The sequence below is a fragment of the Martes martes genome (assembly GCF_963455335.1).
Source record: "Martes martes genome assembly, chromosome: 6".
Taxonomy (NCBI): domain Eukaryota; kingdom Metazoa; phylum Chordata; class Mammalia; order Carnivora; family Mustelidae; genus Martes; species Martes martes.
In genome coordinates, this window is record NC_137893.1 from 84654744 (window position 1) to 84679662 (window position 24919).

The 24919-nt window shown below is 46.9% G+C and overlaps 1 protein-coding gene across 2 annotated transcripts in view; it reads right to left on the minus strand.

Moving 5' to 3' along the window:
• BTBD9 (BTB domain containing 9) overlaps nucleotides 1-24919 on the minus strand; it is a 411032-nt gene that overhangs the window by 14446 nt on the left and 371667 nt on the right. For both annotated transcript variants that reach the window (XM_080806282.1, XM_080806283.1), the window contains exon 10: nucleotides 2394-2472. In XM_080806282.1, coding sequence (XP_080662408.1) covers nucleotides 2394-2472 — 79 coding nt within the window. The remainder of the gene's footprint in view (nucleotides 1-2393; nucleotides 2473-24919) is intronic.

The window sequence follows — 24919 nt, forward strand, 5'->3', positions numbered from 1 at the left end:
GGGAATTAAAACTTTTTAAAAAGAAAAAAATATTTTAAAATATGATGATATTTGGTTTGGGGCTCAAATATATATTAAAATACAGATTCAAATATACTTTTATTGCCTCATCAAAGAAAAGGGTGCTTTTTATGACCTGATGTATAGAGTTCTTTAATTTTGTGCTTTAAGAAAAATCTCAATTTGTTTACTTTTTTAATTTTCAGATTTGTGAAATGAAGAGGTAAGAGAGAAAGTTTCAGGCTTCTGTTTATCAGCTCTTCTCTGCAAGAAACACATTGTTGGCGTGTATCATTTTTGTTCTAAACGAACAGAAAGGCAAAATGAATATAAATTATCACAATATTTTCACTTTTTAAAATGTGTTCGTAAGTACCAGAAACACCTTGACGTGCTCTGGAGAATTCCGATTTGACAAACACAATGCACCAACTGGGCCAGCTATGTAATATGCAGGGCTCAGCACAAAATGAAAATGTAGAGCCTCTTATTCAAAAAGCAGGAAAAAAGCTTTTTCTTTCCTCCCACAGTTTCTCTCCTGACCTGACACAGGCTTTTCCTTTGCTACTTCCTGTTGCAATCCCTTGGCCAGGGGAACTCCTGAGGCCAGGGCAGACCCTCACAGGTGCCTGGGGCCCTATCCTATGATGCAGGTGAGATTCATACCAGATGTGGACCCTCCCTGCAAACGTGCTAGGCCCCCACGGGGAGTGGAGGGTGGGTGGCTCAGAACCTGTCCTGGGAAAGCCAGAAGGGCCTGTGTGCGGGCTGAGGCTCCCAGCCCCAGGTGAATGCTCCATCGTCCCATGCAGCTGCCCTAACAAGAACAAAGTGATAGGTCAAATTGTGAAGCACTCGAGATGGTACTGGTGAGCATTAAACCCCAAGCACAGAGCCCTCTTCTGGGTGTGGAGCCCCACGCAACTGCTCTGGTCACACGCCCAGGAAGCCAGCCCCGGACAGATCTGAGAAAGAGCAGCTTAAGGGGAAGCTGCAGAGCGGTTACCATTTTGTTGCCTTTCATTTCCCATTTCAGCCTTATGGTTCCTTATGATTCCTGCCTTTAACCAGCAGTCCTTCAGAGGTTCACACTAAACACACACAAGCATAAAAAGCAACGGCGTGATAAGCAGACGAAGTCAACAGCATGGACATACACTAGACACCACCATCCAGCCACCAGTGCTCACTCAACACCCACTCAAAGAACAGAAAAGGTAAGCAGTTACCTTACTGTGTTGACTGACACTGGTCTCACCTTAAATGGTGTGCGTGAATGCCCAGGTGCCTCCGTGAGCACACCGGAAGCCACACTGTGGAGGGGAGGGCAGTCCAGCTGTGTCTGGCTCAGTCCTGGTTTACACTGGCTGTCCCGGTATAATTAGTCATAGCGGCCTCCCTCACACTCAGGTGTCCTGGTTTCTCTATTCACCAAGGGCACTGTCTTCTCCTTTCATTTTTTCTTCATTTATTTTTTATATTTTAAAAAGATTTTATTTATTTATTTATTAGAGAGAGAGCACGTGCGAGTGTAAGCAGGGAGACGGGCTGAGGGAGAGGGAGAGAGAGAATCTCAAGCAGGCTCTACGCCCAGTGTGGAGCCTGACATGGGACTCAATCCCACAACCCTAAGATCCTGGCCAGAGCTGAAATCAAGAGTCAGATGCTTCCTCAACTGAGCCACCCAAGCAGCCCCTGTCCTCTGTTTTCTGATCCAGAGGAACCCAGTGCATTTCTCTGGGGCGTTTACATTCCAGAGAAAACAGCATGGCAATGTTTGAGGCTCAGGTCTTTAACGTGACTGCTGTCCTGACTGTGGGTGCTCAAAACGGGAGAAAACAACTAGCCACTCTCCCTCATGAAATCCCAAAGTGAAGGAACACCTACAAACGGTGTGGTCCCCTGGAACAATCTGGGCCTTGGTGCCAGGGGAGGAACAGGCCCATTCATAAGCATTTCTGTGCAGCCTGGCATAGGACAGAACAGACAGAAAACCAGCAACTGTCTGCCATGGTGGCCCCTGTGGGGCTGAGGTTCCTTAAACACCATGTTCGGAGGGCCAAGGGACCTCTGGAATAGCTGTCGTCTGGGAAAACGGACAACTCTGAGGACAGGGCGTGTGACCTCTCAAGGTCTCTGTGGTGGCCGATTCCACAAGGAGGCTGGTGGGAGTAAGCAAAGCCACAGGAGTTGGCTTTCATTTCCTAGTGAAGAGACATCTAGAAATGATAATGATATCCCCACTGTGCAAGAGCAGGACTTTCTTCTGTACCAGGCTCTCTGAACAACAGCCCATTAGCGGGGAGAACAAACAGTTCTACTTAGCTCGGGATGTAGCATTTACCTGTACGTCAGGAAACAGCACAGCGTTGCTCACGAATGGAGACCCTTACCTCATTTGCTGTGTTGTGTGTTCCCACGATTCGGATGAAGGAGGCGGGCTGTCTCTCAAAAGTTACAGACTGCCAGGACCTGTGAGAGGAAGCACAACCGTGTGCCTGGTTAGACGGTGCTGTTAACCCAGCCAACACTGCCGGTCGGGGGGTTAGATGCTGAGGGCTCCTGCCCTCCATCCTCAGGAGGCCTGCGACATAGGACAGTTGGGGGAATGGAACGGGGTGCCACCTCATGTGTGTCTGAGAGAGGCAGTCAGTACCTAGCATCCCCACTCAGAGCATTCCTACCTTCTGTGAAGGCAACTGGGATTCTAACAAAGCTTGCCATCAATAGGCACAGAGTTCAGTCCAAGTCCACACTGAGACATGAGTGTGGCCAAAGAGAAAAGTGATCCAGGTCGCTGGGGTTCATCCAATACATTTCTTCATCTGTGAAATGGGCCCACATCAGGAGTCATTGGCTGAGGGGGCGCGCCTCTAAGAGGTGTGGGGGCTTCTGGGAGGAGTTTTGAACCAGGGCAGGAAGTGGACGGGGCGGGGCAGGAAAGGGGATGGAGAAGTAGGGGTCACTCAGTGCCATGTGAAACCCAAGGCTCTTCTGTCTGAACACTGCCCCATGCAGATGATGGCACCTGGGGAAGAAGAGGCTATTTCTCCACAGGCCTCTCCCACCTCCTCTTTCCTGCTTCCAAATGCACCCCCCACCACCCCTCGCCCCCGCCCCAGGGCTTACTCTCAGCACCAGCCAGATTCTGGGTGGGCTCAAAAACCAGCTCATTTAAAGCCCAGCAAGCAGGCCCTAAAGAGCCCCGGAGAGGAGGAGCTCTGCTCTTGGTTTAATGCTCACAGCTCATTAGAATGCGCTGGAGGAGAGCACGGCACCCACGACTGTAAACTCCAATAATATTTTCTGTAATAAATGTGAGGAGTTCACAGTTGTTGCCATCCCTCCTCCGCTCACACAGTGGAAATGCCAGCTGCTGGGAAGCTGTTTCCTGTAATTGTCTAATTACCAAGTACCGCTACCAAAGAAAATATATGTATTTGTGGTTTGTTTTTTCCCCCTTTGGTTTCAGGTGTTCCATCTTCTCTCTCACGATGAGCCTCCTACTGAGATTGATTCACTGCTGCCTGGACACCCAGGCCCCTTAAGGTCATTAAAAAGTCATTACCGTCCTGTGTGCAAAGTCTGTGCCTCTGAAAGCAGTTTTCTGGAAACAGCACAAGAAAAATCACTCTCTTTGTAAAAATGCTATTATTCATACATGAAGGTGATGCCTTCTGACCAGCCCCAGAGCCTGCACTCTTGGCCAATTTTCTCGGTGGGGGATTGTCTTGCTCCCAGGCCCACACAGCTCCCTTGGGGCATCTGCAGGGTGGGATACAGTCTGTGGGTGGGGCCAGGCCTACAAGGGTGGCCCTGTGGTGAAGGCTTCGGCCCTGGGCCTGTGTTCCCACAGGCCTGTCACTTCTGGGCCAAGCTGTGTGGCTGACAGATGGGCATCCTTCCTCTGGCAGGTCAAAGGAAGTGAGGGGTCCACGCTGCGTGGGACAGCAAACACCCATCCCCACTCCTACGGGAAGTGACGGCACACACCAGGGCTGGGCCACAGCCTGCGTCTGGGCCACAGCCTGTGTCTCAGACCAGGCATAGCCAGGACAAGTGACAGCAGCTACTGACAACTATCATGTTCAAGTCAGCTTCACAAAAAGGACTGGGGTGCAGAGGGGCTGGGCGCAGAAGAGGTAAAGACTGTTCTTAAGATTTCTAGCTGCATGCCTGTCCAGAAAATCTTCAACTGCTTCTGGATGTGGAGGTAGAACTTGGCACTTGTAAGCTCGTGATCCTCAACAACATGCTCCTGGCTCTGAGAGCGCAGGCGGATCCAAATTACGCCTCCTGAGGTCCAGCCCCTGCTCCCCCCCACGCCACGGCAGGGAACCCAAGGCAATGAAGGAAGAGAGGTCTGGCCGGGAGTGGCCTTCGGCAGAGCCAGGCTCCCGCTGCGGGCTAGGGGATCGAGCACCTCAGCTCCTCGCCTGGGCCCGGGAAAGGGGGCTGGCAGGGCAGCAGCCTGAGCAGGAGGGAGCGTTTGTAGTGTAATAGGATCAGAAGGCCTCAATTTAATACCGATCCTCCATTACACGGCATTAATATCTAATCACATTAGAGTTCATTTTCACTAACACAGCCTGAGAGTTGAAAGATGATTTCATTTTCAGCAAAACTGGATACAAACCCTAAAACAAAATATCAGTAGGAAGGGACGTTGGTTAGGATGAGGTAATGGGCATCTCTTCCTCCCCAAATATCAGATCCCATTTGCTCTCAACTTCTTCCAAACAACTTTAAGTGCTGCTCAACGGGGAAATGATAAGGTGGCACTGGAAGTCCACATTGGGGCCACATATGCAATCACTGTGTGACTCAAAGATCTCAGGGCACCAGGAAACCACTGCCACTGTTCAGTCCCCACGAGGCTCCACTGACATTTTTATTGAGTTTTCCTGAGAACTGTATCCCTCCTTGCCAAGTACCCTGAGTCCCCTCCTTAGTAGGTAACAAGCCCAGGAAGACAAAGGAGCCTCAAGGGTACGCACCACCAACGGCCAAGACTGGGTGATGGGAGGAAGGAAAAGGAGCAATGGGCGGCAACAATGCGTGTGGCCTCTGCTTTGAGCACTTGGGACGAAAGAGAAAGCCCCATCCTGGACTGAAGTCCCAAGGCTGGCCTTGGAGGCTGGGCTCACCCCTCCTGAGCTCCAGTCTCTTCCGTTCAATGCTGGTCACCAAAGAGCAGCTCGAGGGAAGTCCCATGTGTGGGAGATTGTAAATACGTATCTATACACAGATGTGTTCAGAGAGGGTTATCTATAGGCAAGTTTGCCAAGATACTGATCAAAACTTTAGCTTGGGATGAAAGAATTTCCAGAGCTGTCTACTAGACTTTTGTACCTTTCTGTACTGTCTGCATGTGGTAGAATGTATATGTAAGCATTTTTAAAAAGCACCTATCTCGCCTACTGCTTAAGGCTTTAATATAGATCATGAACTCGAGGTGGTTTGGCACATTGGTTGACACCACAGGCTCTGGGTTAGAATCTCCATTTTGCCCCTTTCCCAGCTCTGTGACCTTAGGCAAGCTGTTTAACCTCTCTGGGCTTCAGTCTCCTCATCTGTAAAATGAAGATAATAAAAATATCTAACTTTTTTTGGCGACAATTAGATACGTGAACAAATATAAAACATCTAGAACAAGGTGCTAAGTGCTAAAGAAACATTGATGGTATTGTTATTACAAGTACCATTCAGCCAAATGAATCTGGACACACTGCTTCCTGGGCCTCATCTGTAAGGCAAGTTTGCTAGTATGTGATTTACCAACTACAGCAGGGGTTCCCAGGGGTGCCCAAGACACACCCATCTCTTGGAGGCAGACAAGGCAGCTGGGCTTTGGAGGAATTAAGCAAGCATTTATTCAATATACTCCTGAGCCTGGCACGCCGGTGTTATGGAGAATCCATGTAGGACTAGTGCTTGCCCTTCAAGGCTCACAGTCCCTCTGGGGAGAACAGGTATCCTTCCATGATCTGAGTATAGAACAGTGTCAACAGTACCTTGGTTGTGTTCCAAAGCTTCCCTGTGACTGGTTGGTTGAAGCTTGGAAGCAATTTTTCTGGAGAAAAAAGTTATAAATTTTGATTGGGTTGCCACTCATAAAACTCAATTTAACCCATAATGAGGCTGAAACACTACACACACACACACACACACACACACACACACACACACACAAACTTTATATATATATAAAATAATATATATATTATATATATAAAATATATATATATATATATATATATATAAAGTTTTTTAAAAAAGGAAACAATGTTGTTGCCATAGTGGTAATTAAACAAGCCAGGAAAACAAGAGCTTACTTATGAACAGTCTCTCTAAAGGGGCTGCTGCAGGAATGAGGATTAAGTACTGTCATGCGCAGAAAATCAGGGGCTTGTGTCTGGAATAGGGTAGGTGGTCTGTTAAGGAGTGAAAAAGTGGGCCGGGAGCCTTCCTAACAGCGTCTTCCATCTGCAGACCTATGTGGGGCTTACAAAGTGCTTCCCAATCATGATCTATCAGGCTAGGTTCCCAGCAATCTGTCAGGTAGCTGGGCAGCCTGCTGGAATCCCATTTCTGAGGTGAGACATTGAGGCAGAAAGAGAAACCATCTGCCCACATTCCAACGCTGCCCAATGTCAAGATTTTGTGACTGTTGGTGTTCTTTGCACCCAAGGGCACAGGGAGGACTTTCCGATGGAGAGGCTAGGGCACCCAGCCTGGGTCCCAGGGTTTTACACCGCCTCACTTCCATGCTGGCGTCATGACACCCGGCAGGAGTGACACACGCGAGCGGATCACAAGCTGACCCCTGGCGCACCAGCCCCCACAGCCTCAGGTCCCTGTGTGCAAGGGGGTTGAAGTGGTTGTGGGGATTCAATGAGCAAACCGCACTTGCCGTGGGGTAAACTGCACGCCGGCTATGGTTCTGTCTTTACAGTCACACGTATGCAAAAGTGGAGGAGAGGCTCAGCAGGTGTTCCCTCTCTCCACACAGGCAGCTTAGAGAGATGGAAAACACATAAGGTTGTATTAAAAAAAGCAAATTAGGGGATGACATGTACAATGTGGAAACACACACACACACACACAGCCACACGTTACTCATGAAAACACGCATGCTCACAAAATGTGTTTAAATATTCTGGAAGATGTACCGAAATCATGACAGTGGTTGTCTCTGAGGAGAGGGTGAGGAATGGGTTTGCTGATGGAGAACAAAGGAGGCTTCAACATTAACTGGAATGTTTTATTTCTTTGATTAAAATAAAAAAGACGAAGTGTACGTGGCAAATATTAACTACAGTCAATTCTGGGGATGAGTATGTGAGTGAATGTTAGAACACATCTTATTCTTTCCTGCATTTTAAACAGTTCTTGACATAAATTAAAAAAGAGAGAGAAGAAAGGCATTAAAACGGTGTCTGTGTTTATGTGAGAAAGAATTTGGCAGGGGTGGAATTAACCAAATCGCCCATGTGAAAGTTAGGGGGCTAGGTGGAGTCAGCCCCTCGATGGGCACATGGATTTGCCAGGTGGCACCACCAGCTCGGGACCAGTGCATCTCTGCAGAAGTGAGCAGAGGACAGGGGACCTGCTGGCTGGGGGAGGGGTGCAGCCACCCCTCTGCAGGGCTTGTGTAGAGTGGCTCTGGTGACAAGGGGTCCTGGAGGAAGGCAGGCAGCGGGGCTCGGCTGAGATTGGCTTTCCATCCTAAGCCTCGTCCTGCCTTCTCTGGGGATCCTGTAGATCCAGCACCAATAGTACCTAAGGTTTTTGGTTCTGGAAAATCATGGGACTCTGCTGCTGATGCTATACAGAGAATGCCAGCTTCAGAATTTTTCTGGACCAAACCTGGTGAACACTGGGGAGATGGCCAAAGCCAGATTGGCAGTTAAATGGGGCAAACTGAACACATGGGTTAAATCTTTGCTCCCTCCACTAAAAGGAAATCTAATATATGCTTCATATCAAGTATATGTGTTCTAATACACACACAGACACACACTCAGATTCACACTACGTGACCCTCGAAAGGCTCACAGCCTTCAGTCACCAGTCACCTTTGAAGGTCGGGGTGTACAGGGGCTGAACTATGAGGACTGGTTGAAAGCAGGTGAAAAGAGCAGGTGAATCCCCCACATATCCCCTCTCTTTCTTCCAACACATTGGGAATAAGCCCTGTCCTATCTCAACAGGAGACAGGGATTTCACTTGGGAATCCTTGAACAGAGAGGGTCTACTCTGGGGGCACCAGGCACAGCAGAGGGTGGGAACATGTTGGGGCTGAGAGCATAGAATTACACAGAAGTGAGTATCACGGATGGTGAGATTTCCAGTTCCCAGCCCTCCCTTTGCTTTCAGACCACTGTGATCCAGGCTTAATCCCCAGGCAGAAGACTGGAGGATCCCTCTGAGGACTCGGACCAGCCCACAAGGAAAGACCTAGAGATACTGATCCACCTTCTTGCTGTTTGTCCCTCCAGTCTGGTTTCCATAAATATTTATCCAGTGCTTACTGTGGAGTGGGCCCTGTTTTAGACTCTGCCCTCAAGAAGCTTACATTCCAGTGGGAGAAGAGGGACAAAAAATATAGGGCTAAGTAGAAAAATATGGCAGTGTAAGTAGATTGAGACAGGCACACTGCTTCTAGATACCACATTTCAGGAGGTTCTCCCTCAACTGAGCTAAAATTGACATCAGTGGAGGAAATGGCCATGCCGATCTAGAAGAATATTCCAGGAAAAGAAACCAAAGGCAGCTAGTGTGCTGGGTCTTAATGAGCAGGCAGAGGTCTCCCAGTTAAATGCCCAAATCCCAGTCTGAAACCTTGAAGGAACTCCATAAACCCACCCTCCTACACAAAGCTTCCAACCAGCTTTCTCAACGCCTAACATTTGAAGGTGAACAGCCAGTCAAGGGGCACCAAGGACCTGGACATAAAAAATAGAGACCAAAGGCAAATAGAAAAGAAAAATAATTCGGAGGGTGGAGTTATAATTCAGCAGAAAGAATAAAACCTCAGGAAAAAAAACCCCTTATACTACTGTCAGAAAGATGAAAGAATTATTACACCCTTGAAATAAGAATAAAATGATATGAAAAAGGGATATTCAGAACAAGAAATTGCTCTTGTCAATTAAAACTATGAATTGAAATCAATAATTCAACACAACAGAAGCATAAGTTGAGGAAATTTTGTAGAACATCATACAAGATGGCAAAGGTAGAAAATACAAGAACAAGGATAAGAAAATGAGAGGCCTGAACTAAGAGATCCACTACCCAATTAGTAGATGTCCCAGGAAAAAAGAGCAGAGAAGATATGAGCTATAAAACTGTCAAAGTAAAAAGACACTTTCTCAGATATGAAGGACATAAGTTCCTAAATTATAGAGGCCACTGAGTGGCCACTATGGTAAGTAAGAAAACAAAACATATTATTGAGAAACTTTAGAAGATCTAAATGTTTCTGGAAGGGGCAAAAGCAAGTCAACATAAAGACGATGGAACCGAAACTGCTTGAGATTTTTCAAGAGCGACACTGGGAGTTAGGAGATAACAGAGCTCTCCTTTCTAAATGTTGAGGGAAAAGTTGGTCCCAGCCAGACGACTATTCCCAGCCTAGTCGATACTGGATAGAATAAAGAAACTTCAATTCAGGCACAGATCTGAAGAAATTTACCTTCAGTGCATTCACTAGAAACTTCCAGAAAATATGCTCCACCAATAACAAAGGAATAAACTACAGCAAAGAAAGTTATGGGATCCAGAAAAGAGAGCATCTGACAGGAAGAGATGTGAGGGGAATTTCCAGGAGGGTGGGCAGGGAGAGTGGAGGACGGGAGCCAAGTGAAGCCCAGGACTACCAGCCCTGCTCTGGAGGGAAGGCAAGGCTCTAAGGGGAAAAACAAAGGATTTATCAGAGGTCTTAGACCAGCCTGAGGGGATTTCTGTGGGTCTGACAAAAATAGGTGATATGTGTCTAGAAAATTAATGAATGACATATATGGAAAAGTAAGTAATGTTTAACTCCAGGAAAAACAAATGATACTAAAAGGAATGGTGATCTTAGCAAACCAGGCTTAGCTCTGAACAATAGTTACACAGTCATGCTAATGCTAATAATAAGTGATAAAAACTGTGCTTGAACTGGAGGGTGGGGAGAGACATACACTCATCAGAGGGGTAAGGGTCACCAAGCTAAATCCTTATCTTTCAAAGTAGGGAGTAGATAATTTCCCTAACAGGACTAAAAGACAGCGTAATAAGCTATCATTTAGAAATCTGAAGGCATTGACCAGAAGAAAGGTCTATAAGGCAGGAATGTTTGCCTTAAAACCTAAAAGTCTGATCATGTGTTATGTTAGACAGCGGGGAGACACGGGCTTTCACATACGGCTGGAGGAAGTGTAAACTGACTAGCCAACTACTAATATTTTAAGTGTACACACCCGGAGCCTAGAGCTAGCAATTCCTCTCACATCAGGGGAGCTCGTGACACACTCACAGCAGGGACAAGCACCCTGTGAAGACCAAGAGAAGCTGGACAACCTAAGGGACTGCTTAAGTAAATTATGATCCATCTCGATCCCTGTGAGGAAGGACTATGCAGCTGGAGAGAGCTAGGGAGAAGGACAGAGGGAGGGAGAAGTTCTAGAGACCTCCAGGTATAGAGAAATCAGTGTTAAGAAAATGGGGAGAATCCACATACTCATTTCACATATAAGCTAATCTCCGGAGGAAGAGATGGTGGGTGAGAGACATTTCCCTGTCCTTAGTTTTTAATTTTTAAACCATATTAAACGTATTTCCTCTGAACATTCTAACTTCTGCAAATACTACAAAATTGTTAAAGAGAAGGAAGGGAAGCAGTTGCCTCTGGGGAGTGGGCCTTGGGGGAGGGAAGAAAGAAGTAGGGAGTCCTGCTTTTTGTTAATGACCCCTGTGGTTCTACTTGGCTTTTAAAACAATGCCCATGTATAACTTTGATGACAATTGAAAAATTCAGAAGGTGAAAAATAAAAGCAGAGCCGAGGAGATAGGCCTCTGGTGACGAGGAATGGAAAGGCTATGTTGGGGGAGCAGATTTATTACAACCTTGGGGAGCAGGGCTGGGAGGCAGGCAGACAGAAGCCTTCGGAAAAGATTCTTGCAGAGGATGGGAACATTAAAGGTGGTCCCCTATCAACCGCACTCCTGTGGTAACAGCAGCACCCTCTCGCAGCTGTGTGGCGCTGAGACGTGACAGGTACTGGAGGCCTGGAGTGAGCCTCCAGACTCGCCTGAAGATCCCTCTGACAGTTCTTTATGAGCGTGACCCCACAACGGCCCATCCACTGTCCCTCCGAGCGCGCTGTTCTGTCTGCCTCGCAGCTGTGCTGGGCCAAGGATCCCACCGTCACCTGTTTCATCCTAACACTTAGCCCCAGGTGGGCTGTGTGGGCCAGGGCATTGCCCAGGGCACTGGGTCAGGCGGGAATTCCAGAGTTGTAGTAGGCCCTAAATGGGGCCCTAAATGTCCTTCAGAGTGCCCTAAATGTCCTTCAGAGTGTCCTACAAAGCAGAGAGGCGGGGTCAGCCCAGATCCTAAGTCCTTCCAAAGAGCTCCCTGGTCCCCAGATCTCTGACCCTGGGCTGAAGGAAAGGCCCAGTGAGGGGCAGGTCGAATCTGGCACACTGGGAGGAAGTTCTTTTGTCTTGCAGGACACTTAACTGGATTTTGTAGCTGTCTCGCTGCCCCAACTTACAGGGAATTCTGGGCTCGCTCCATTTATCCTGTCTCTCTCTCCATCCAACAACTATTTACGGACAGCTCTCTACATGCCAGGCTGAGGAAAAACACTGCCAAGTTAGTGGGACCTGACTGTGGGTCCTACTGAGGTGGCTGGAAAACAGACTGAGAGGAGCCCCTGGGAGTAGTGACCATTTAGTCACATGCTGCTCAGCCAAATGCTTCCTGAGATCAAAGGTCACACAGGGGAGGCTCGGAAGACATATTTTTGCTTGTTTACTGAGTAATTTTAAAAATTTGAGTTAGATCCCACTTAAAAATCAGGAGATTTCACATGAAAAGACAAACAGGTTTGTACAAATAGGTTTCTCTTAAAAACTTGAAGATCTGGGATCCTTGGGTCCTTTTCTATAAAGACAACACTGTCTACAGCTGAGGTGAATGAGACAGACCCAAGCTATCAAGCTTCTGATGGTCTGCATCTCCCTGGAGCCTACCCTGGCCTGCTTTGCTCGCTCACACCACCCTCCTGACTCAAGGAGGCAGCCAGGTTTCTTTCCCAACCTTAGGCAGTGCTAAATGGAACAAATGAACTCTTGTACAGGAATCATACCACCTCAAAATTCTTTGGGAACCTAGAATAGGTCACACAAATATAGAAAATATAGAATTATGGAATATTTCTATAAAATATATATTAATATAGAAATAATATATAATATACATTAACATATATAAAAATATAGAAAACACAGAAAAAATAGAATAGAATACACAAATTCTGTTTCTTTAACAACAACACAAATCCCGGGTGCCTGGCTGGCTCAAGTTGGTGGAGCTTGCAACTCCTGATCTTGGGGTTTGAGTTGGAGTCCCAGCTTGGGTACAGAGATTACTTAGAAATAAAATCTTAAAAAAAAAGAAATTTGCAAAAAAAAAAAAAAAGTAATTTATTTGCCCTCCCCTTGGCTACAGTTGGTAGAAGGTTATCCTGTGGAGCTTCTAAACATTTCCACTCCCAGGCCACGCCCCAGGCCAATTAAACTCAGAATCTCTGGGGGGGTGGGTCTTGCATGAGTCCCATTTAAACTCCACAAGGGATTTCAGTGTACAGCAGCCAGGGAGCCCTTCCCCTGGCTCGGGGTGGTGGGGGTGGGGGTGGGGTCGCCTGCTGGGACAGACGTTGTGTGTCATCTACAGTCCTAATTACATTTCAGGTCAACAGTCCCCTAGGTTCCTCCTGCCTCAAATTTCTGGACCTATGTGGGCATGTTCTTCTTTCCGGGCCGTGCTGGTGAACACACTTGCATTTGCTGCTCTAACATGAGCTGGTCTTGGTTCTACCTTCCTGCTTATAGCATAATTTTCCCCTTTAGAGGAGTTTCCTCTCAAAGGAAAGGTCAGGATCCCCCCACCAGCTCCTCGTAAAAGCTGAGCTGAAAGCTTCCAACCCTGTGGCAGCCACGGGAAAGTTCGTTCCTGGGGACATTCTAGAGCGTTCAGATGAGTCTGTGCGGGAGCAGAGGGGAGAGGGGCAGCTTTAATACCCTGAATCCTCACTCAGCTCCCCATCGCCAAGTCCCCCCACCCCCCACTCTAGTGCCATCCACCCCCTGCCACCGAGCACTCCTTGATTCCCCTAAGGGGATGCAGTAATTGATGATTAGCATTCCAAAGCTTGGCTTACATCCTGCTAGCCCGTCATATTTAATTACATTTTAACTATATTCGTCTTCGATAATAGCACGAACATAATTTAGATAATTATCTCTCTCTCTCTCATTCTCTGACTCTGTCTTGTCTCACTTAGAGCTCCCTGCAACAAAAATCGCTTTCTCGGCTCAAACACATAAACAGACTCTGGGGCCAAGTGCTTTTCTCTCTTGTAGCAGCTGTGCTAGAAACCCAATGAATTTGAGTATCATGCAGAAAAAAAAGAGAAAATTCATGTTTCTTCCTGCCTCTGTATTTATGTTTGTACGCAACTGGTGGTGGGTGTTGGGATATGTGTGTGTGTGTGTGTGTGTGCATGCGCACAGACGTTTGCATCTGGACAAGAGCTTTTGTGTGGTATAGCAACAGGGGAGGCCTGGTCAATCAAATTAGTGTCTATAAAGCACCCTCTTGGTCTGGCATTTCTTTCTTCCGAGGTTTAATGGTTTCCCTTGCAAATTTAAACTCGGTTGAAACAGTTCTAAATGTCTGGGAAGTCTTTTGAAGAGATGTGTTCTTTCTAATAGGGTTTCTGTCACACTTGGATCTTATGACCTTTTACCCTTTCCCATTATCTGCCTCCTCCAAGAACCCATCAGGTAGGAGAGGGAAATGTGGGGCTCCTCCAAGGGAAAGTGTGTCTCAAGCCTACTGGGCAGTGTCTGGGGTCCCTACACCCTACACCTGCTGGGTCACTTGCCATCCAAATCCCTGCCCCCAAAGCTCTCCTCCCCTCCCCACTGGTAGCACAACATATTCTTCAGGACCTTTGTTAGTTTTTCTGATGAACCAGATATAGCTGAGCATTTTACGTAAGGAAGATTTTATGTTACAAAGTTCACACCACTAAGATTTCTGAACACAAGGGAATAAGAGATGGGTTCAGAAATAGCTACTATCCGAGATAATCCTGCTCAAAGTTGAGAGATCCAGAGCCTGCAAGAACTTCAACAAACCAATTCCCAAGACACAGCATGGAGATGGGAAGTCCTTACTCGCAAGCACTCCAGGTTCTGTCCATGTCCTTGGAATTCTCAAAGGCTCCGATAAATATAAGATTTTGTATAAAAAAATTCGCCTTGTTTGATATCGAAGGATTAGCCATTAGCTGAAGGTCGGTTATTCATCATCTTCGGATAAATTCAGTATTCATATGGTTCTAGGTCCACATCAGAGACAAAAATCCTTTTTTCCCCTTTGAAGAATAAATACCACCAAGTAGTCCCCGCACTGGTGAGGGACAGGCAGGAAGAGGCTGAACAGAGGAGTGCTTGTGTAGTTAACACATATAAGGACTCTTGTAGCCACCTGTTCGGGAGACCAAAATTCCTAGCTCACTCTGGAAATAAAGACTCAGACCAGACTTTAGGAACCCAGCAGAGCAGTCTAGACCAACATTTCGCTATCATGGTGCTGAGCCCACCCAGTGACCCTTCCAATGCGACTGGGCCCATTACTGGTCCACGTGCAGAAGGGCTCTCAGCAACATGCTGATTCTGGCATCTGAGTAGTAACTCTTGGCCCTCCAAAGAAACCAGAAACATCGACGTGGTGACTCGGAGAGGCTGCGGGGTCCTGTCCTGGGTGATGTTACAGAGGAGGACGGTAGTGGTCCTCCCTCAGAGGTGAGGAGGGTAGATGGGCTCTCCATCTGTGGCTTAGGTTCTGGGCCATTCACCTGTCTCAGTTACGGCAGCTGGGGAGAACGATCTGCCTGGGGCTGAGGTTTCCTGTGCTGTGAAGGTCCTGTCCAGAACAGACTGGACTACTTTAGGCCAAGCCTCCCTCACAGCCCTGCACAGGCTCCAAATACCCTGACAGGCTCCATATTGTTAGGCAGGGATGTTCCTACTTGATTGCTTGGTGCCCAGCTCAGGTGCCGGGGGGACTCTGCTGAAATGTGCCTGGAGCACAACCACCACCGGGTCTAGGCCTCCACTGGATGGCTGGAAGGGCGGGCAGCTCGGCCACACGCTCTGCCGGCAGGCAGCTCTAGAGGCTGGTGGGGGCCAGGACACATTCAGTTTGCTCCTCCCTAGAGGATTCCCTGTCCCCGGCAAGTACAACGCACCACAGAATTATTGATTTAGTGACGCGAGTGGCTCCTTTCAGCCTGTAAGGAGAGCAGGCCTGCTCTGAAAAGGCCATTGCCTCTGAGGAGAACGCCGCTCCTCCTTGGCGCGGCGTGACTCTCCGATGCCTGTCGCCTCGTCTCTCCCTCTGGAGCACACTCCCTCTGAGACACGAGCTGGAAATGCGAGGACCACGCCTGGGCAGAAGCCAATTTTCAAATGCTAAGAATTTGGCAATTTCATTTCCTAGTGTCTTAAATACTAAAAGGATTTAGAACACAATGAGGACAAAATGGCCCTGAATTTCAGGTTTTAAAAAAGGGCTTTTATGGAAATTCACACCAAATGCCCATGCAGAATATAACCCTCTCCCCTACCTCAGAAACCCACCACAGTACACACACCTAAGCAAGCCCGTGGCCCTCCGGAAGGGCTGCCAGACGTTCTCTGAATCAAATCTGACCAATTTCATAACTAAAAATTACACTAAGCTCCTGCAGGTATTCCAGATCTGATGACATGCCAAATTCGTTCAGCACCTAACACGGGGGAGATATTCAGTGAAAACTTAAAAATAGACTCTCCCTTTCCAGCCATTAAGGGCCTGATATTCGCAGCTGAACAGGTAAGAAATTGGGGGCACTGGGGAGAGCTTTAAGAATCTCCAGAGTACGAAAAAATGTTTCTCTGTGATGAAAACAAATGCTCCTCGCATGGAGCTGCCCAAGATTAGCCTCGAGCCACTGAACACACAGGAATCTCTGATAGGAGTTCTACAATAAAAAGGTGACAAGTGTCTCTGGCAGGCCCCATAAAGGCCCCTTCTTGAATTTGCATAAATTGCCGCATTCAACACAAATAAAGCTGATGTAAGGCAGCGTGGTGCACGTAACAATCTTTCTTCTGGGACATTTTGTGTTAATAAAAAAGTAGAACTTCAAAAACCTAATTTCTCTGTCTTTTCAAACACTTTCTTGGGACACCTGGGTGGCTCAGTTGGTTAAGCGGCTGCCTTCGGCTCAGGTCGTGATCCCAGCGTCCTGGGATCGAGTCCCACATCGGGCTCCTTGCTCCGCGGGGAGCCTGCTTCTCCCTCTGCCTCTGCCTACCACTCTGTCGACCTGTGCTCGCGCACTCTCTCTCTCTAACAAATAAATAAATTAAAAAAAACAAAAACAAACTGCAGTTCCAATAGCATTTAAAAAAACAAAAAAAACAAACACTTTCTTGATAAAAAGTCACCACCCCCCACCTGCAACTTGGGGTCAATGAATTTCTGGGTGCGTGCTCTGTTCCAGGCAGGTCCTTGGCTCTCCTGGTTCTAAGTCACTGTCTGACGGCATCCCCGGGCTCATGTCCATGTGCTGGCCGGCGAGAACTCCCCTGGGTGACCCCGCTCTGCTTGTCTCAGTGCCTGCAGCCCGCCGCCAGCGGGCCACTCCCTCTGAGCTCACAAAGCATGGTGGCCAACCCAACAGGACAGGAGACACCAGGGCATGTGTTAAGTACATAAATTAGGTTAGATAATTTAGATAATATATGACACAAAATTCAGATGCCACGATGGGTAGGGGGATTTAGCTGGGCAAACAGAGCGCTTGGAGGCCTGGCAGGCCAGGAGGTCTGGTCAGATCATTTTAATTCGCCGCAGGAGCCAATTCAGGATCAAAATGATAGGAGCAAAACGCATGGGAGGCATCTCGTTCCCTGTGATGAATCCAGATTCCCCTCAGGCCAGCAGCCTCGGAGACTCCCTCCCCGTGTTTTGTAAACCTAGGCTTCGCCTATACACAGGTGTATGTGTGCGTGTGTGCACCCGTACCCAAGATGTGAAGCAGTGCATTTCCTAACACCTGCTTTGAATTTTATTCATGCCCCAAGGCTAAGACATCAAACAATGACTTCTTTACTACTTCGTAGTAAACAAGAAGCCATGAGACATGCACAAAAATATGGCTTCCTTTCAGGTTGTGTTTCAATCTACCCCTAGTTACTCGCTGTGCTAGTCCCCTGCCCTGAGGGCTTTGCAGAGTTGAAGAAAGATGCCAAGAAGTCAGATTGCATTCAACGAGGTTAAAAGTTATCCTTGGCACATGGAAATCTCCTACAGTAAAATACTGTAAGACTGTTGCTAAAGCTAAATCAGCTTATTTTTCTGTATTATTTCTTGGGGAGGAAGGCTGCTGGGTGAAGGGGATAGGTGAGAAAACTGACCAGTAACTCTTTCTGATTCCATTGTCAGCCTTTAAGATCAGATAGATCAGCTATTAATCTCAGAAAGCCAGCAGTGAATGTGTGCAATAAATTTGTCATCATTTTATGAATAAGCTCTCGGTCATGAGGGCTTACTGTCTGGCAATTCACCTTTTCCATGATATTTTCTATCAGCTGTATTTTGGAGCAGCTGAGAAAGAATATTATTTGTGTTCCTGGAGATCGGAACATAAAACACCCTGGGCGTGATGGAGACATACAGGCGGGCTTCATGTCTGCCCCCGGGCTCACTAAGCAAACAGTTTACCGATGCTCGAGTGAACACCGCCAGGGGACAGGAATCACTCTTCCGGGTCCAGGAGAACAGTCATCTCCTCAACAGCCGCTAATGAAGGCCTTGTTAGCACGAGATGACGTTGCACGTGCCCACTGGCTTTCTGTCAACGACTGTCAAATAGAGCTGTTGGTAATCACAGCTGGCAAGTTGTTTAGTCAATATTTTTGAAAAGTTCAACCAAGTGTATGAAAGCACAAAGTAGATTTTCCTAAAGTTGTGAGATGCTTTACGTATCTCCCTGTGCCGTGATGGTTCTGCCCCCTTTGGGATCACACTGGTGTCCTGCTGGGCAGTCCTGAAGGGCTGTGGGCTGGGAGGTGCAGAAATGGATGAAATTTCAGCTGTTCTGTCATTCAGCTGTTTCTTTCCATCAAGTCAGCGCAACTCTAGACCTGGGACTCGGTACCGAGGAGACATTACGCTGGAGATGAACATGACAACAACAAAATCCTAACACCACGGCCACTAGGAATGATTCCAGCCCTAGCCTAGAAAATGCCCCAGGGAGGAGGGCCCTCAACGTCAGTTTTAAAGCTCTGGGGAGTACATCAGTATTTCTGCCCTTCCCTCCTTATGAAGGATTGTTGCTCTATTCTATGACTAAAGATGGCAAGTGTCCTTTTGGAGCCATCTCTCCTGGATATGACAACACATCATGAAAGGGAACCACACGAAATTAAGAATGCAACTCTGACACCATGCGGTCTGAGGACTCACAGCACATGACTGGACAATGGTTGGACCTCAGGGATATCCACCTTTATTTTTACGATTTTCATTTTCTTCATCTTTCTGGGAATGATCATGACTTCCAGCTTTGAGTCAAGTAGATGGGGGGACCAGCGCTCTGGTAGAACACTTCTGAGCGTTCTAGTCTCGGCCTTCTTTTTATGGCGACGGACTCCAGTTAAATGCCCTACAATGCATTCCACAGAAATGCAGCATTTGGGAAACACAGGTTTTCTCCGAAGACCTTCGATGTTGGCTCTCCCAAGTCCGGGTCCCTGCATGTACGGTAGCAGGCTCATGCCCCATCTTCCTCAACTTCTCCCCCCAGCACAGGGATGCTTAGCAGCTGGTGAGAGCATCTGAAGAATTTGCCGTGGCAGTGAAATTCTCATGGAATTTCATGGAATTGGTTCTCAGGACAGAACCAATATGCAATAACCTGTATGATAGCTGTCATTAACAGCTTCAGTCAGTGTAGAACACGACAACCACCTTCTGGAGAGAACATGGACATGCCCTAGTGCAGGGCTTCCCACAGGGAGGGAGGAGGTATGGTCCATGAGCGATTCTGATACTGCTGCAGGAGGTCTCAGATTCAACAGCAGCCCCTGGAGGGTGTGTGGAACCAGACCTCCAGTCCCCACCCCTAGAGTTTCTGATTCAGTAGGTCTGGGATGGAGCCTGAGAATTTGCATTTCTTAATGGGTTCCCAGGTGAGGCTGATGGACTGGAGCTCCCACTTTCGGAGCCACTGTTCTATTTTGCAATAAAGAGGACAAGGCTGTGTTACACCAAGCAGAAGGCAGCAAGCTGGAAAAAATCATAGGCAGTTCTAGAATAAGAGGACCAGGAAGACCTAAGAGGACAATTTTAGTGGTAGTGAGGATGGGGGTCTGATAAGGAGGGGATGCTGTGGGCAGGAAGGTTTCAAATCCAGCTTTCCAAGCGCTCCACAGGTATCCTGGTCAGGTGAAGAGGTTTGCTGGCCAAGGATCACTGCTCAGGGACAGGAGCTATGTAGGAGCAGGACGTACACCAGCCAGAAGTCACAATATCGAGGTTTAGGCCCAGGTTCTGCCACTCACTAGCTTTATGGCCCTGGGTAAATCACCGGATCTCTGGAGTCTTTGCTGTCACACCTAGAAGATGCCTATCCTGCAGGTAGTGCCGGGAGAGTACTCTGTAAACTGTCACTATAAAGGTCAGGAGTCCCTCTTCTGCCAGACTCCCTGTGCCCCTGAGGGATTTGCTGCTGCCTTGGGACACACCTGACTCCCTTCCCTGCAGCCCTTCCCAGAGCCCAGCTCCATCCTACCCCCAGCCAGGGGTGCAGGGAATTACTCAGCAGTAAGGTGAGCCCTGCTCTTGATCCTCTTCTCAAGTACCTGGGTCCTGGGAACTGGCTCTCACCTCATTCCCCATCATTCAACAAGCACGTCACACCCTGGTTCCGCCAATTATTCCGGACTTAAGTCCAGCCTACCCCTAGGGTCAGCAAACTTCTACTCTAAATGGCCAGACACTAAGTATTTTAGGCCACAGAGCTCCTGTCATATATTCTTCTTTATTATTTTTTTTAAACAACCCTTTAAAAATGTAAAAACCGTTCTTTGTTTACAGGCTGTATAAAAACAGGCTATGGGCCAAATAAGGCCTTGACCCTGACCCTGCTGAATTCCCTTCATTCCCTAAAGTCCTAAGGTCCTTCTGTAACCCTTTGAGCCCAACAGTCTACTTCTGAATCCCAACATTCAAGACACGCCCAAAGTGCTTCTAGACTGTGCTATTTCTAGAACAAGCCCCTGGACCTGCCAGACTTCCCCTAGGGTTGCTTATCTTGACTTTTACCCTTTCTATTGCAGAGATGTTCCCAAATTTTCTCTTCCACCCCAGGAGGAGGTTGAACCCATGACCAGGTTCTGACTTTCCTGATCTGGAATGCCTACCACCGACTGCCTGGGTTTTAACCTGTAGGCTGAGGGTGCGTAGGGCACAGAGAGAAACTTAAAAAGAGAGCCACATGAAGCCATGACAGGGCCACCGCACAAAGGAAACACTGGTTGTCTTAATTTTCTTTAGTCTCCAATCCCAATGATCAACACATTGTATATTTCTTGGGCACAGAGATTGAATGATTAGTTATATATGATATTTAATTTCTATACATATGAAATTTAATTTCTAGCGATGCATGACATTTTATCTGATAGGGGAGAAACAATCCAAACTCCAAACAATATATGGAGTGTGTGACTTTCTAGATAGACCCCTCTCTCCCATATGGGTTTTGTGAGTGCCTGCCCAGAGTGTGTACCAGGCTCGTTAATACTAACAGCTCCCGATGACCGACCAGCTCTTTGTGGAGGGTTTAGTTTAGTTTAGTGGAAGCAATGTACACTCCAGTGCCGCTCAGTCTGTTCCTTTGGAAGGAGCATGAGGACTTTATCACGTACTTCTTTAAACTAAATAGTCTCTCCTTACTAAGTTAGGCACCTAAGTCCAGCTTCTCAGCGTTCATCTTTCTGATTAATTCTCTGACTTGAAGAAATGGCTCCAGTTTTGTCCTTCCGTCTAGGAGAGTGTCCTGCATCTCACACACAGCCTGACTGTGGAACAACACAGCTGACAAGTAAGGCCAGGTGGTCGTGAAATGGGTGTGTGTTCTTACAGTAAAATGAACTCAGCAGTCACTAGAAGATGAAAAAGCAGATAATGCCGGCCGTTTTTGCCATATGAGCTACCAATGGACATTGGTTTCACCTCTCCACAGACACGGTGACCTAAAATATACACGCAAATAATTTCAAACACTGCGGAAGCCATTTGGCCACCCCTGTCACCTCACAGAGGTGACAATCAGACCCTCTTTGGAAATTTATCTTAATTATGATAGATCATTGGTATTTAATATGGTGGTATGGTGTATCAGATTGGTGATTCCTGAGTTGACCTGGCTGTGGTTAAAACACTCAACGTGGAGTGAATGTGTTTAACATCGTGATAAAGGAAAAGCAGTCCACTTCTTCGGCTGCAGGGTTTGCTTGGCTGGGCTGCTGAAGGCAGAGTTGGGGGTGAGCGAGCACGAGCCCAGAGTGGGTCGTGGGTGGTGCGTGTGGTGAGGACAGTACCCTCGCGTGAGCACGTGCTGTCGGGGCAGGCCCCACTGGCCTCGGTGCCGCGGTTCTGGGTTACTGACCTTTACCAGCCCCACTGAAGAGCAAGCTGTGTTCTCACGGCGCCAAGCTGAGGAGAAAGATCCTTTGAATGGGAGTTTACTCTTGGCTTTCTTTGAATAAGCTTCTTTGGCAGTGAGAAAAGCTTCTTACCTCTCCAAAGTAGCTTGTACTTGAAATATACTGCTTCTGAGAAAGGGGTGTAACCCTATCAGCGTTTTCACTGGGATTTGAAGCTATCCTTTCTGCACGGTTTGACAATATACACTTGTACTGGCCAACAAGGGATCTTTTACTCAACTCCCATAAAGTTTTACAGTGTATGATTCATTTCAGAAATGAGACCTGATAATGCAGATTTATCACAATGAGAAGCCTGCCTTTAAAATGTGATTTAATGATGCCTATACTTATTCACTGACATCTTTATAAAACTGTTAGCGTGGAAATATATTTGTCTTTTCGAAAATAAGTCTTCCTTTTACAAGTATCGTGCAATACAAGAGCCATACATTAAAAATGCAGCAGCAAGAGCAGCAGTGGTTTAATTTGCGAAGGCAACACTGCACTGAGCGCCGCCTTCTCTCGATTCTGACTACACTAGCAGACATGGAGAGCATCTCCTTCCTTCCAGCAACCTCCACTCATGCATGTGAGTCCCTAGCTCAGGGCTGCTACTGTAACTAGAGGGCAGAGAGAGACTCTCCAAGGTCACCCAGATGCAATAATGCTGTAAATAAACAAGCTACTGATTATGATTTAATGCTGCTTTTCTTCCTACCTTAACTTGGTTTATGAGCAGATCTTGATGATTTAACCTTTTAGCCAATTAGAACAGAAGGTTTGATTGACAGCGAATGAATAAATAACATTTTAGTGCAGGAGATAGAATCATCCTCCCCTATTAATCAGTCCCTCTGCCCGTGTGCAGGTAACATGATATTTATCACGCCACGCTGTTACAGTCCCTTGGGGTGTCATTTCATGGCCTACCAGTAAAAACTTCACATTTACAGCAACTGCCCCTCTATTACTGTCGATAACATCTAATTGATATGTCAAACCTCCAAGGAGTGCAGTAAATTGAAACACTGCCTCCCCCAAAGAAAATAAACTGGCAAACAGGTAAATCAGCACCTGCCTTCTTATAATCACCCAGACGCTTCCTGTTCAAAATCCACCCCCCACGAACCCACTGCCACCCTCTTCACTTTGGGCTTAGACAGCCAACACCCCACTGCAGCACAGACACACAGGCTAAGAGCCCACCACCAGATTTCTGCCCACTGAGTGTCAGGGAACCCTGAGCACCGCCCACGACAAGCCACTGCATTCAAATCATTTTGCCAGTGGAAGCCCAGCTAGACTGTGGGCGCCACAAGCATTATGTGGTGTGCAATTTGGAAGAGAGCAGTTACCAGCCCAATAACGATACTGCAGATTTTCCCTAAAGACCAGGCAAGGCTGTCGGAGATGTGATCTCACTGACCTACAGCATGGGGAGGAGCTGGAATAATTATTCATTGTTCAGAAGAAATGAAACCCAGAGAAGTAAGAGACTGGTCTAACTGCTTATCATGAATTGGACACATTTGACACCAAAATAAAAGATTTATCTTAGGGCACCTGGTTAGGTCAGTTGGTTAAGTGTCTGCCTTTGGCTCAGGTAATGAGCCAATGGGATCAAGTCCCTGTTGGGCTGCTCTGCAGGAGGCTGCCTCTCCCTCTGCCCCTCCTCCCACTCGTTCTCTCAATTTCTCTCTTTCAAACAAATAAATCTGAAAAACAGATTTATCCTAAAAAACCGGGCTTGTAGCCACTCAAATATAGCACTTAATTAATAAAAGTGCTTAAAAACACACTGATGAAGACAGAAAGGACTAACATGGCGTTGATAATTCAATCATTTTATTTACTTAACAAAAAAACCTTGATTTTAATAATGGACAAAATGAGATTCAGAATATGATCCCATGAAGGCACCATGAACTGAAAAGGTTCTAGCTGAGGAATACATAAAACTCATATTTGTCTCTCAAAAATAGGAACACCCACATATATCAAAAGTAAATTATCAATCAGAGAAAGACAATTATCATATGATCTCACTCATATGTGGAATTTAAGAAACAAAACAGAGGATTATAGGGGAAGAGAGGAAAAAATAAAATGAGATGAAATCAGAGAGCAGGACAAACCATAAGGTACTCTTTTTTTTTTTTTTTTTAAGATTTTATTTGTTCATTTGAGAGAGAGAGCACAAGCAGCGGGAGAGGCAGAGGGAGAAGCAGACACTCCCCTGAGCCGGGAGCCTCATGTGGGGCTCAATCCCCGGACCTGGGGATCATGACTGGAGCCAAAGACAGACATTCAATCATCTCAGGCACCCAGGCACTCCAGGGACTCTTTATCATAGGAAACAAACTGAGGGTTGTTGGAGGGGAGGGGGTAGGGGGATGGGGTAACAGGGTGATGAGCATTAAGGAAGGCACGGGATGTAATGAGCACTGGGTATTATATACGACTGATGAATCACTGACCTGTACTCTGAAACCAATAATACATTACATGTTAATGAATTGAGTTTAAATTAAAATAACAAAAATAAATTAGACATACATATAAAATATTGAGTTATTACTAGATGTGTGACACACAGGTAAACAGGGGTGTGGCCACATGTGTTCTTTCTGGCTTCCCATTCTAGCTCTTCCCACTGCTTTCTTTACTGATTCCGTATCTTCAAAAAATTTTTTTAAAATAGATCTGATGTAAGGCAAACCAGCAGAAATGAAGTTATGATCCTGAGTTTTGGGGAAAATTTGTAGATTATCACAATAAATAATTTTAAAAGAATTCTATTAAGAAGAATTCTAACAGCTGATCCCACTGAACTACAGTGCCGAGTAGCCAGCCTTCTAAATACAGGAAG